This window comes from Hypanus sabinus, chromosome 12 (assembly GCF_030144855.1).
Source record: "Hypanus sabinus isolate sHypSab1 chromosome 12, sHypSab1.hap1, whole genome shotgun sequence".
Classification (NCBI taxonomy): domain Eukaryota; kingdom Metazoa; phylum Chordata; class Chondrichthyes; order Myliobatiformes; family Dasyatidae; genus Hypanus; species Hypanus sabinus.
The window spans coordinates 42,330,330-42,345,667 of NC_082717.1; the positions used below are offsets into that span (position 1 = coordinate 42,330,330).

Consider the following 15,338-nt stretch of genomic DNA (forward strand, 5'->3'; position numbering starts at 1 on the left):
TTGGAAAGAAATAGTTTGCTTTATTTTAGAAAAAAAAGCCATATATTATACAATTCCTTGCATTCACAGAATGAGCATCGCTGTAGTTTACATTTCAAACCGAGGAGTGCTTCTGCTGAGAGGGTCAGCGGTCCGAAGCACTTTCCTCGCCAGCAACATCACTCTCCTTATCCCAGTCTTTCATGGTAGCTCCCATCATGAAGTCATCGCGTAATATGTTCCATGCTGCAACTTCTTCTGATTTAACCACAACCTGAAAATAAACCAGCTGATTACCAAATAGAATCAAAAACACAAAATTAACACATGATCCCATTTATATACCCATCTGATGTAATTTTAACCCACCCCACCCCCGGTGCTGACTCATTAGAATAGTTCTTGGCACACAAATTTAATACAAATGTGGCCTTAATAAATGTTTTGAAACGTGATATTTCTTTTGATCTTTGAACCAACTCCCCATTATGCACTACATCAACTCGTATGGCACAAAGCTGACTTTTAGGAAATTTGATGACTGCAGAATACATGTGTCTTTGGAACCCGTCAAACATTGTTATCGTGGCATTAATTCATTTTCTTGCGGTCGGTTGGTTAAAACGGAAACAATCTTGTACAACATTTCCTATATTTGTGTTTAAAACTCGAGGCATCTGGCTCAGTAGCTGGAATCAGCCGTAAGCTCCCTCTCAACTCGCTTTCAAGAGTTCCTATTTAAACAAGGCTGTGCATCACGAGCATGTAGAATTTCACAACTCACTCACTGAACAGGCTGTCCATTCCAGTGGAGCTAGAGCGCCACCCTGAGGCGCTTTGCAGTCGTATACCACCGAACATCAATAGCATTTCTCATGCACCGTTGGAATACAAAGTAGCACGACATTGAAACAATAGAGGATAACCTTGTTAGATGCTTAATATATTCGTGGCTAAATAAAAAGTAAAAGTCTCTTTTCATGGGAAGAAATGTTCTTTTTTGGGATTCAACTGCCCTCACTGGCCTTCCATTCATCTTGCTGTGGAAAGAACCCTTTTTCACTGAAGATAAAATATGTTTTGCATATTCTTACATACACCGGTAGCTGCAGGTTAATTCTGCTACCATTCACCTTAGATAACAAAGTGCCTTCACTTTAAAATATGAATGTGAAAAATGGATTTTGGTATTCAGCAAGAACTGTTAGTACTTGACCATGAACAGTTGAAAAATTATCCCCAAATATCCTTATAACATCCTACACTCCTGCAAAACTTGGTATTTGCATGTAGTTTAGAAAAAAACCATAGAGCTCACAGAAGTTTCTGAGAATTCAGCATATTTCAAAATAACATCTCACAACATTGCACCATTTTTTCCAATATTCAGGATTGGGAATTAATATCAATATTAATACTCCATGATAGCATAGCCTATGTAATAAAGATGAGCTCTGAATTAGGATTCTATAGGAACTGTGAAGTTACTGGGTCTAGGGTTGGTATAATTTAAAAACTTTATGTAACTATAGCTATTTTGGAGTTAACATCTACTTTAGCTGTTAGTGTTAAAGAGGAAGAACACAATTAGAAGATGACAATTTTGCTTTTTGAACCTGTTCCACCATGCATCAAGAATATGGCCAATGACATACCAGTGTTATTTTCCTGAACCATCTTCCTATCCCTCAACATCCATAAAGTTTCAATGGAATCTCCTTTCATTCTGCCCAACCCTAGAGAATAAAGAAAATCTGGAGAAGGCCCAGTCTAATGCCTGTCCTCATGCAGCAAACCTGCAAACCCCAAGAGCCAGTCACTGTCAGGATCCTTCGATTTATAGTAAATATATATTTTCACAGGTAAGAGGACTAAAACTCCAAATGTCATTTCATTAAGGTCTTTTTAAGTGTAACCAGACATCTACATTTATGTGTGTAGTGTAGGCCTCCATTAGTCTCGATAGACCATGGATTTGCACCTTGGGAAGTTTCCAGGACGCAAGCCTGGGCAAGGTTTTTTTTTAAAATGGAAGACTGGCAGTTGCCCAAGCTGTAAGTTTCTCCTCTCCACGCCACCAATGTTGTCCAAGGGAAGGGCATTTGGACCCATACAGTTTGGCACTGGTGTCGTCACAGAGCAATGTGTGGTTAAGCGTCTTGCTCAAGGACACACATGCAGCCTCAACCAAGGCTCAAACTTGCAACCTTCAGATCACTAGACTGAATGCCTTAACCACCTGGCCACATGCCAACACACTTTTATGTATCCAAATCCTCTTTAGTCAAGTATAATATACCATCTGCCAACCTAATTAATTACACACTAGAGTATTCAGTAATTTGGATACACTTTCAGAATTTTCCCAAAAAACATTATTTAAAAATTACCCTAAGCAGCTCATCACCTAAGTTGCCGCATTATATCACTGACTCACTCACCCATGTTCTTACCCACTCATTTTGATTGTCCACAGGCCCTTTACATCCTCCACCCTATTCATAATGACACACTGTTCTGTAGTAATATTAGGATTCCAGGCCAAATCATTTTATGTTGATTATGAGTACATGGGGATCTAAGCTCTGATCCTTGCCCGCCAGCCTGTGAGGAAAGAAAGCCTGTATATTCTCATTCTTCGTCTTTTATTCAATATCCAGTTCTGAGGCCATGGCATTGTATTACCCCAAAGCCATATTTCCAAACCTTGTTGATCAATTTCTTATGGGGGTCCTTACTAAAAACCTACTGTAAATTAAACAACTCACATCCATTGGTTCACCCATATTATTCTACTAGTCACATATTTGAGAATGAGAATCATAATTATCACAGAATTATTACTATGACATGAAGCTTGTTGTCTGGCAGCAGTATAGTTCAAAGACACAAGATTGCTATAAATTACAAAATGCAGCTGACTGAATCTACAACCCAGTGTACCAGCCACATATAATTTCCAATTCATAATTCCATGTTGATTCAGTTCTATTATGTCATTCTTCACCAGTTATAAACTGAAAAATCAGCATTTTATGACTGTGTATAGCAAATAGAAAAAAGACATTTTTGCAATCAAGGCAACTGCAAAATATTAAAAATCAAAATTGGAGCAGTCATAAATGGAAAAAAAAGACATTGTGAACATTTTTTCCCCTCAGAGGGACTGTAAAGTTGTAACCATTAATTCTCCAGTCGTGGCCAGAGCTGTAATAGGGATAAGGACACAATTAAATAAATATGAGGAAGCTGACTAGCACCAGAAGGACAGTCTGTACGGAGGCTACAAATTGTCTCTTTGCTGCACAGTCACAGACAGTGGTACCCCAGTCAATATCTAGCACCAGCAGCTTTCTTGATGAGCTATACAATGATCATCACAGAGCTCTTCAACTACAAGCTCCACTGAAAAAAAGAAAAGTCTGTATTAATAGCAACACTTTCTTTTTAAGATCATAATGATCAAGAGCAAGATCCTAATGGTTTTCCAATTCCACTATGACCCTAGCATTCCATATATTACCCCAGCTATCATAAGCCAATTCAGCCTAGACTAAAATTTATCTGCAACCTTCTCGTCTACATGTTACTATTGTAACAGAGAACAGAGGGTACCTTTACCCTATGGGACAGAGATACTCAACATTTTCATCTTTGTAGTTATATTACCATATTCACTGGATAAATTCTAATTAGACACACTTCCTTAGACTTGTGGGCCAATCTCACTGCCTGCAACATTTTCAAGCAGAAAAGTAGAAAGCTAAGGTCCAAGATTTTAACAGATTCCCAGTACTAAATCTGCCAGGCACTCATCTGTTTGACTCCAGAGTTCAGCAGGATGAATCCAGTTTTCCTCAGGCCTGGTAAGGGATCTGGTATTTCACCAACCTTAAATTTTTGGTAAATCAATGATTAGATGCCAAAGAGGAAGGTGGATTAACATACATATGAAATTAAAAATCTGTTGATGCTACAAATCTAACTGCAAATCCTGGAAAATCAAAGTGTTTCTCTTCCTGTGGATGTTGCCTAACCTGCTGAGTGTTACCGGCATTTTGTTTTTGTTTTACATTTGTAAGAAATAATTTAGTGGATCTTTGTACAAATGCTAAGATTCTTTTGAATTAATTTCCCTTGAAATAATTGTCTCTGAAGGAGAGACAAAAATATTAAAAACAAGCATTTTTTGGAAAAAAAAATCATTTTTCCAGGTGTACACTTGGGATAACAAGATAGCAAGTCTAGATAATACAGAGCTTACAGACAGACAAGGCAGTACTGCAGAAGGTGAGTGCAGACCAAGCTGCCATTGATGGGCTGGAGTGAGGAGATGAAATGGAGAGGAGGGAATAAGTGAGTGATCGTGGAAAATAAAAGCTCATGGTGAAGGAGATCACATATTGATGTGGACATTAGGCTGGCAGGCAAATTGTCTGACAACTCAAAGAAAGGCAAGAAAGCTGTGAAGAGAACACAAGACGAAAAAAAGGATAGAAATGGGTTAAGTGAGTGAGTAATGATTTGACAATTAAGAGAATAATATGGAGACATTTGAAATCATCTACTTTGGTAGAAAATAAATTCATACAATTTAAATGGTGAGAGACAGCAGAACACAGATGAAGCAGCATCTGAGCAACACACACAAAATGCTGGAGGAACGCAGCAGGCCAGGCAGCACCTAGGAAAAGAGTATGGTTGACGATTTGGGCTGAAATGTTGATTGTAATCTTTTCCTAGAAGCTGCCTGGCCTGCTGAGTTCCTCCAACATTTTGTGTGCATTGCTCAGATTTCTAGCATCTGCAGATTTTCTCTTTGTTTGTGAAGCAGCCTCTGAGTGTCTTACTGCATGATTCACAAAACGCAAATACAGTAAGTAACTAGGAAAGGTAATGTCGATACTTATTGCTGGATGACTAGAATACAAAATTAGGGAGGTTTTATGCTTTAATTATACATTAGGTTCAGCTGCACAGGACTCTGGTGAGATCAGATCTGGAGTACTGCATACAACTGGCATCCTTATTCAAGGAAGGATTGTGAGCAGTTCAGAGGTTTAGTACCCCGACACTTGGAATGCAGTGGTTTTATGAGAAAATCTGACAGACTAGACCTGCATCTACTAAAGAGAGGGGACTTTATTAAAACATATGAATCTGAGAGTGGATATGCAGAGGGAATTTTCTCCCAAGGGAGAGTTTAAAAAATAATTGTCACTGTTCAAAATTAAATGGTCACCCATTTGAGACAGATGAGGTGAAAATATCATCATTCAGTGGGTTACAAAAATTTAGATGCCTCTTCAAAGAATAGTGGAAGCACAGTCTTTGAATATTTTTAAGGTAGGGGTTAGCAAAAGGTTACAGGATGTGTACAGGATTGCACAACTGGGCTCACAATCCAATCAGCCATAATCTTACTGAATGGTATGTTTTTATGTTTGGTGGATGGGTGGGGGGAATATCAAGATCAGCAAGATATGACAAACATAACCTGAGATTAAATTTTAAATAATGAGAAATAAACAAGATTAGCAATTCCTCAAACTTTAGGACCTTTAATATCTGCATCTCCTTTTCCCTTCTCCATAATATTCTCTGACCCTTCACCATACTCAGAGTAAAGTTTCAAACTTAGACTTTTGAAACTACTTGCAGGGAATTTCCAATTTTAAGTGTATTTACCACACTTCTCTCCAGCATCTTGCATTATGCTAGAAATGGTAATTTTATACACTGATATGACCACAGGAAAGTCATGTCTAAATATAAAGAAGGAACTAGGAAAGGTTTGATCTGTTGCAGTTGGCAATTCCAGATTATCTGGTATGAGGAAAAAAAAGGAACAACTTAATTGTGTGGCTCTGAAGTACATGCCTATTGGTAACTGAAAAATTCCTAAATGTCAAGTTAATTTGCTTTTTGAATGTCACAAACATATTAAATGCAAAGAAATCAGTTTTCTTGGTGGTTACTTAAGCCAATTATTATTCTTGGGCTCCATTAGATATTTCAATGACAAGGATACCAACTTAATTTCATTTCCTTTCTTTACTGATCTTCTACAACTATTTTTCCAATAGCTGGGTTTCGTTCATGGGTTTATACGTTCTTTCCTTTCTATCAGGATCCATGCCAAAACTTCATGAACAGATCAAATGAAAAGCACAACAGTTATAGTTGCTCTAATCAGAAGCCAGTAACAAGACCTTACTTTTCTCACAGATTGAAGGGGCTGACCTCTAGTACATTAAAACAATGTGTAAAGCCCACAAGCTGCTCTATATGGCAATGTTTATTTCCAACTAATTTCTAAATCACAACTTCAATTAAATGCAATGATGTGCCAAACTTAAACTTATTGAAATACATTTATAATGTTGATACCTAATGTGATTAGATTGATTGCTGAATGTTTGTTCCACAGCACTGCAGATTTGTAAATTTGGGTGTTTTCAGTTTCATGAGATGACAGATAAAAAGTCGACACTATCGTGAAAATCAGCTTTACTGTCTTTGGGTCCAATGCAATTTGGAATAACTATGAACTTCCACTGTGCCCTCAAATTCACCTGGATCATTTCCTTTTCAGAATTTCTGTGTCCCCATCTCGAGAGATGGAGTTTACAGTATCCACTCATAATACACCCACCAACTCTCACATCCAATGTAGATGACACCTTTTCCCATCGTGTCTCTTGTAAAGAGACACTATTCTCCTTCTCCAAGTTTCTGTCACTACTTCACTGCTCTCAGATGGGGCCTTCTATTCCAGATCTGTAATGCCCTTATTGTTGAGGAAATTCTCATGCACTTGGTCTGCTTTCCAGGTTTCTTCTCTCAGAGCCCAATTCCTTACACCCCCCCAACACCACTGCTGCCCCCAAACAGATAGGGAGAGTTTCCCCGTTCTCAGCTTTCACCCTGCTGGTTTCCACTACCAGTACATCATCCTTTATCACTTAGCCTTCCACAGCAACATCTTACCCTCCCCCATCCTTTTTGACCTTCCACAGAATTCATTTTCACTGTGGTCGTCGTGCAACCACAACACTTGTCCCTGCACCTCATCCATTATCACCATCCAGAGACCTAATCAGCCTTTCCATCTGGGCCAAGATACACATGCACCTCTTCCAACCTTGGTTATGCACTCACTGCTCCTGATGTGCCTTCCTCTATGTTTGCGACACCAAGTGCTGATCAGGTGACCAATTTGTAGGGTACCTACACTCTGTCCTCAATGGCGATCCTGACATCCCAGATGCATGCCACTTAAACTCCCCTTCCTCCAGTCGAGATGAGGGAGGAGGAGTTTCAAAGGCAGAGGCTGGTGAGTGATGGACAAAAACAAAATTCAAAAATCTTAACTCCATCCAACACTTTTTTCACTGCTGGAGTGAGGCACTACACATACTAGAGAATCAGCGCCTCATTCCATCTGGGTAGTCTGCAACCCAATGGTATGAACATCGAGTTTTCCAATTTCCATCATTGTCCTTCCTAGCCCTCATCATCTGTGTTCATCCCTCTCCTCCTGGTTCCATTCACCATCTAACTACACACTTCACCTACCATCTCCCCTCCCTCATTTGGTTCTACCTGCCCTTCACCTCCCTTAATGGTTCCCAGAATAATCTTCCCATTATCTGAATCCAGCACCTATAGTCCTTGTGCGCCTACTTATCCACCAACTTGTCCCCATCTTCGCCCTCCATACACCTTCCCCACCCCAAAATGGCTCCACTTGTTCATTTAAACCTCAGTTTCCACCTATCGCAATTGTCAAAAAATTCCCTCAACTCTATTGCCTTCCACTGCACTTTGTTCCACCTATCACCCACCAGCCACCCTCACCCTTCACATTGGCTATCATCCCTCTGGTGTCTTAATGCAGATTCTCACTCTGAACTGTCAATCATCCCTTTGCCTCCACGAGTGCCCGAGTGACCCCAGCAGTTCATTTCATTTTAATTATGTGCAGAGGCACGACTCTCATGTTAAACTTAGGTCTACCTAAAACAGATAAATAGATTTATTAAATATTTACTATTAATGGTGATTGGAAGCATAAACAACTTTGCCTGCAGATTTAAAAATAAATTTGGAATACTCTTCAATGAAATACTTGCATCTCAAAATACCCATGAATAATACAGAAATTCTTCAAACAAATCAAGCAAGGTCATTTGATTCCAAACAACTGGTTTCTTGATCATTACAGAATGTCTCTCTGGTGCTTCACACCTCATCCTCACTCCTTTCCCCTTTTCCCAACCATAACCTGCCACTCCCTGCCCCCTTCCCACTCGCAGTCCACAACAGCCCCATATCAGATTCAGGTTTAGCATAACTCACACATCATGAAATTTGTTTACTTGCGGTAGTAGTACAATGCAATATACAGAATTACTCCAGTGCTGTGTATGCTGCTAACCAAATCACAGACATTAAAACATAGAACAGTACAGCACAGAAACAGATCCCTCGGCCCACAATGTCGTACCAAACGAATTAAATGAGTAATAACTAAACTAGTCCATATCCTTCTAACCTCCTCATATTGATGAGCCTATCTAAACATCTCTTAAAAAGTCTCTAATATATCTGCCTCTACCACCACCCCAGGCAGTGTGTTCCAGGCACCCACTCTTCTGTGTATAAAAAAAAACACTTGCCACTCACACTCCTTTAAAATTAGCCCCCTCACCTCAATTGCATGCCCTCTGATTTAAGAAATTTCAACCTTGAGAAAAAATATACTGTCTTCTGTCGGGTGTCACGGTATCATAGCAGTTAGTGCAATGCGATTACAGATCAGGACATTCCGGTGCTCCAGTGGCAGACCGTGAGGAGTCACTGTACATCCTCCTAATGGAATGCATGCATTTTCCCCAGGTCCTCTGGATTCCTCACACAGTACAGAGACGTAGGTTAATTGGTCATTGTAAATTGTCCTGTGATTAGGTTATGGTTAAAAATAAGGGAAAATCTGTAAATGCTGGAAATCTGAGCGCCACACACGAAAATGCTGGAGGAACTCAGCAGGCCAGGCAGAATTTAATGAAAAAAGTACAGACGACAATTTGAGCTGAAATCCTTCAGCAGGACTGGAGAAAAAAAGCTGAGGAGTAGATTTAAAAGGTAGTGAAGGGAGAGAGAAACAGAAGGTGATAGGTGAAACAAAGTGGGGGAGGGATGAAGTAAAGAGCTGGGAAGTTGATTGATGAAAGAGACAGAAGGCCATGGAAGAAAGAAAAAGGGGGTGGAAGGAGTACCACAGGGAGATGACGGGCAGGCAAGGAGATGAGGTGAAGGGGAAAAGAGGATGCAAAATGGTGAAGTGGGGTGGGGGGGGGGGGGGGGGTTACTGGAAGTTTGAGAAAGCCATGTTCATGCCATCAGTTGGAGGCTACCCAAACGGAATATAAGGTATTGTTCCTTCAACCTAAGAGGGGCCTTATCAAAACAGTGGAGGAGGCCATGGATCGACGTATCAGAATGGGAATGGGAAGTGGAATTAAAATGGGTGGTCACTAGGAGATCCCGCTTTTTCTGGCAGAAAGAGCATAGATGCATAGATGCTTGGCGAAGCAGTCTCCCAATTTATGTCCGGTCTCGCCGACGTACAGGAGGCCACACAGGGAGTACCGAACATAGTATATGACCCCAACAGACTCACAGGTGAAGGGTTCACCTCACCTAGAAGGACTGTTTAAGGCCCTGAATGGTAGTGAGGGAGGAGGTGTAGGGGTAGATGTAGCACTTGTTCTGCTTGCAAGGATATGTGCCAGGAGGGAGATCAGTGGGGAGGGATGAATGGACAAGGGAGCGATCTCTTGGGTGGGTGGGAGAGGGGGATGAAGCAAAGACTTCGGAGGTGATAAGTGGGAAATGTAAAGGGCTAAAGGAGGAGGAAGGAGGAATCTGACAGGAGAGGAGAATGGATCGTAGGAGAAAGGGAAGGAGGAAGAGAACCGGGGGAGGTGGTAGGCAGGCGAGAAGAAGTGGCAAGAAGCCAGAGTGGGGAATTGAAGAGGGAAAGGGAAAAATTACCGGAAGTTGGAACAATCAATGTTCGTGCCATCAGGTTGGAGATCACTGACAGAATTTACAATGTTGCTCCTTCAATATGTGAGTGGCCTCATCATGCAGAAGAGGAAGCCATGGACCAACATGCCAGAAAAGGAATGGGGATAGGAATTAAAATGGTTGGCCACTGGGAACCCCACTTTTAGCAGATGGAGCAGAGGTGCAAAAATCACAATGACAAATACATGTTTCTCACATATATAGATATGAGACCTTTAGTGTTCTGATCAGGCCTTCTCAAGGTCAATTAAGAATGACCATGAAGAATGAATAAATTTTAAAAAGAATCACATTTCCAAAAGAAAATGCAGTACAGCACATTTGTTCCATGCTGTTAGTTGTACTAAAAAATAATATGGGAGATTGAAGCAAAAACAAAGGAGAGATTCTATTAGCAAGCTTATTAATAAAATTGATATACTAACCAGAAAGATCAATGGAAAAGCCATAGTGATTGAAAATAAATACTGGCAAGTTCTACGTGAATATTAGAAATCATTTTTGAATCAATTGTTGAGCACGTTAAGAATTAGTCAGCTATTGGCAGAGGCTAGATGCCTTGGATGGGAAGAAAAATGGAGGGTAAGAAAATGAAAAGCCAAACTTGTCAGCTGTTGAATTCTTTTTAAATAGAGTGATAATTTAACAAAATGACTCACTTTATTCAAATAACAGTCAGTTTTATTCTGTGTGTTGACACAATTACATGGGTACTAGCCCAGGAAAGTGCTGCATATACATTTACTCAATTGTTTAGATTCCATTCAACTAAAGGCCAGCAAAACAAGCACAATTATGCAATTTGAGCCTTTGGTTTGGTGACTGGCTAACTATGAATTAGTTGAAAAAACACTTAGAGCCAGCTGGATTTCATTATTTACGAATAATATTATGTAAAACTGTGATTGTTTAACCCAAAAGAATGGCTTCATATATAATGGAATATTTGACATTTATGACTTTAGCTTCTCACCAAAATACAAAGAAATGCAAATCTGCCATTTACCCCCACCATATTCATTAATAATTTCTATTAATTCCTCAATAATTGCACATCTTCATTAGTAGGCCAAAGAAAGGTGACAGGATTAAGCTGAAAAGAATAGACTTTCCATTTAATACTTTAAACTTGCAATCTTCAAAGTTCTTCCATTTGGAAACTATGGAACATGGACAGATTTTTCAAAACCATCCACAAACAAAAACAAACAACTAGCAACCAATCGTCTGCTGGGAAAATGATGCAGAGGGGCAGACCTATTTTAATCAGGCCTATAGTACCTACTCAAATGTCCTACACAAAACAGCAGCAAAAATGTTCATTAAGCAAAGTCTGTTAGTGATAGGTGGCAGTTGCACCCTATTCATTAATGCTTGTTCAAATTCTAATATTTTACTGTATCTTAAAAATAAAAAGATAGCTTTTATTTTGATTGTATGATCTGAGTGTTCGTCCAATTCTTTGGATGATATATCAAGCCCAACTGCACAATTCCTCTGTGTCATATCTGTGTCAGATACCAAACTGTATTCTTCCCCCCCCCCCCCCCCGCCAATCCTTCTGGTATTAGCTGTGCCATTTGTCAATGTGAGAAATCAGTGGGTTTGGCACACTGATGTGCACAGCTCCACAACAAAATGTTACTGAAACTGCAAAGGCCTTTGATTTCCAAGTTAACCTGGTTCATCATCATTCAAGTACAGATCTAACCTGCACTTTGGTGAAGTCTCACACATTATGAAGATGTCCAGAACACTTGTTTTAAAATGCCACCTTAAAGCATTTTTATCTTTTTGTTATGGTAAGAAAGAAGTGCATGCATTTGACAGACTTGTGTAAACTTTCCTTCTAATGGTGTTGAAATGCTGCCAAAAATCCATCAAAATGAACTTTATCTCTTTAACAAACTTCAAATTATGTGTTGCTTCAATATTTTATACAAGTTAAAATCAATGATTTTTCATCCATAAAATGGATTTGTTCACTTCACCGTGAATATATACAAATCTAGCTGGTTTGCTTATTGTTTGTGTTGTCTGTTGTTCAAAAAGTATTCTTCTGTATTGGCTTATAGCTAAACACCGCCACACAGAAATGAGCTCAGCTAAGACTCGGTTCTCTTATGTTGCTAAGTAACACATCAAATCTTTCCAAATATTTCAGTATTAGTACACAATTTAAGCTTTAAAAGTGTGAAGCATTTAATTACAACACCCAATCTTTATTGGGGGGAAATCCTTCCATAATCTTCTAAGATCTCCATATTGACTTTGTTTTAAAATAGAGAATAAAAATTGTAAATGAACATGTAACCAATTAAGTGTTGCTTTAAAATTGCAAAATTATGGACAAAATAAAATAGATCTCCGAATGCCAAGTTTAAGTCATTTATGGAGAAAAAGACACCTTAAGTTAGTTTTTTTAAAACTATTCTGGCTTGCATTCAGAGGTAATCATTTCCATCTGGGCATACAAATTCTGCAAAAAGACTACAGCTTCAAGCCATGGAAAGCAAATATTTGACTTCAGCCCACAGCTCTTTCAATCACAACTGCTTGCAAAATAAACAGTCAAACCTCAAATTATTGAAGAGCATTTCTACCCATAAAATCTAGAAGTAACATGTATATAACCAAGGTATGTATTCTCCCAGCTTTTCCAAAATTTTGGATGCCATATTTTAAACCAGAAAACATGTATTTGCATTGATTTGAATAAACAATTTAATCAAATGCAAGGACCGTCAGTGAAAGAAATTAAGGACTGAAACATAATTACCCACTCAACTTGCCAAGTACTTTTTAAACAAATATCATTTCCCATATATCCAATTTCCCATGCATTGTGACGCATCATGTCTAACCAGGATAGTATTCAAAATTTCTGCTGAGTAGCAATTGAAAATACCCATGAAGAGTTACGAATCAATAATAATCCAGGACCTCATCAGTTCAAATGGATCAGGATATCCTTTTTCACAAATCACTAAAAGTTAACATGCAGATTCAGCAAGCAATCAGGAAGACAAATAATATATAGGCCGTTATTGCAGAAGGATTTGAGTGGAGGCATCCTGCTTCACTTTTTAGACCCTGTTGAAAAGGCATATGGAATATTGCTGACAGGTCAGACCTATCAAAGGAAATATATTCTTGCAATAAAGGGAGTGCAATAAAAGTCCAACAGATTGATTGCTTGGATGGCAAGCTTCTGTATGAAGAGAGATTAAGCTGACTAGCCCAGTATTCAAAAATTCAAAATAATCAGAGGTGATCTCCTTGAGATATACAAGTTTCTAAAGGGGCTTAGTGGAGTAGAAACTGAATTGATATTCCCCTGGTTGAGTCAGCCATTCAGGGATCAGAAGAAACTTAACTCAGAGGGTAATGAATCTATAGATTTCTCTACCCAACAAGACTTCAGAAGTTTATTCACCAAGTACACTTGGTGGCCATTTCACTAGGAACGAGAATGGAACCCTTCTGTTGTTGTAGCCCATCCACTTCCAGCTTCAATGTTTTGTGTGTTCAGAGATGCTCTTCTGCACACCACTGTTGTAACACATGCATATTTGAGTTACTCTCGCCTTCCCGTCAGCTTGAACCATTCAGGCCATACTCCTCTGATCTCCCTCATTAGCAAACCATTTTTGACCACGGACTACTGCTCACTGGATGTTTTTATTTTGTTTTTCTCACCATTCTCTGACTGTTGTGCACTAAAATCTCAGAAGATCAACAGTTCTGAGATACTCAAACCACCCCATCTAACACCAATAATCATTCCACAGTCAAAATCACTTAGATCACATTTCTCCATGCTTTTATGCAGTGAGTTGCTGCCAGACAATTGGCTGATTAGATATTTGCATTAATGAGCAGGGTACAGGAGCACCTAACCAATCGGCCATTGAATGCCTATTGAAGGCAGAGATCAATACATTTCAGATATTAAGGATATGTGACAAGAGCAGGAATGTAGCATGGTGGGTAAATAATTAACCATGACCTCATTAAATAGTGGCTTACTCTTGCTTCTATGTTCCATGCAAATATATAGAGATTTAGTTTATTTTTCTTAACCAGTCATAAAAAGATGACAAAAACACTAAATTATAAAAATTGCTGCAATACCAGAAAAGTGGTCCAAATTAGGCCAGTTCATCATTTAAACTTTCTAAATTAAAATAAACAGAAATAGAATCCATATTACAGTGCATTGTTATGAGACATCCCAAGACATAATCAAGCAACGCACCCGAGTATTTTTGAAGTTCTATCACTATTGTAGTTGTCCCTTTATGCCTGGTAGTTTTGGTGAATCATTGCAGGCATTTTGCTTAAGATAAAACAATTACTTGAGTTGTCCTACTACTTATTGAGAGAGACATAGCAAAACAATGTCTGAAACCTGAAAAAAAAGTGCTGTTAGAACAATTTTCTGCTCTTGGTATAAAAATGAGTATCTGGTGCAATCATCAGTAACCAAGGCAACTTTGTATAAAATTGTACAAAAATAACTTACCGGTCTTTAAAATGGAAAAGACTTTACTGTAAAATTTATGATCTAAAAGTAATTGACTGCATCACTTTGTTTATAAAGCCACATTATTTCATTAACTGTAATTTATGAAGGCAACTGAAGTTTCTGACAAACATAAATTAGAGCACTCTTAATTTACACTGCTTCTAAACTTCAGTCCAAGGGTCTTAGGCTCAAAATGTTAACTGTTTCATTTACCACAAGTGTTGCCTAAACTGCTGAGTTATTTCCAGCTTTTTTAAGACTGTTTCTGTTTTAGATTTCTAGCAGTTGCAGATTTTTTTTTAATTCAAATCACTGTCAGATTATTTTCTATGTGAAGAAGTGTGTGCTTAACATAGTTAATATGTTAAAATACTGATTTTGTCAAATCTGGCTTTGAATTATGCTTGATTCTAAACAAAAATTTCAAAGTTATGCCCACACCAAATTAAGAGCTCTTTAGATCATTCTGGGGTCTGGGCGAACAGCCTTTATGGTTGATATCAAGTGCCGTCAATTTGGCTTGAAGCGGTTCTGAAAAGTATCGTCATTTCTTTAGCATTTAGATTTCACTTAACATCTTTAACAACTGAAGAAAAGTGCAGATGGATGTAGGTGCAACCATGCAACCTTGAAAGGGAATCATCAAGGATTATAGAATCAACACAAGATGATGGTGCCATGACACATCTAAACCAACCTAACCGAGTGTACAAATCAGGAATGAAGTAGACTACTT

General features: G+C 38.7%; 1 protein-coding gene across 1 annotated transcript in view; it reads right to left on the reverse strand.

Moving 5' to 3' along the window:
- rrp15 (ribosomal RNA processing 15 homolog) overlaps positions 1 to 15,338 on the reverse strand; it is a 35,265-nt gene continuing 19,927 nt past the window's right edge. The window contains exon 5 of the mRNA XM_059985831.1: positions 1 to 253. Within this exon, the coding sequence (XP_059841814.1) occupies positions 125 to 253 (129 nt within the window). The 3' untranslated portion in view covers positions 1 to 124. The remainder of the gene's footprint in view (positions 254 to 15,338) is intronic.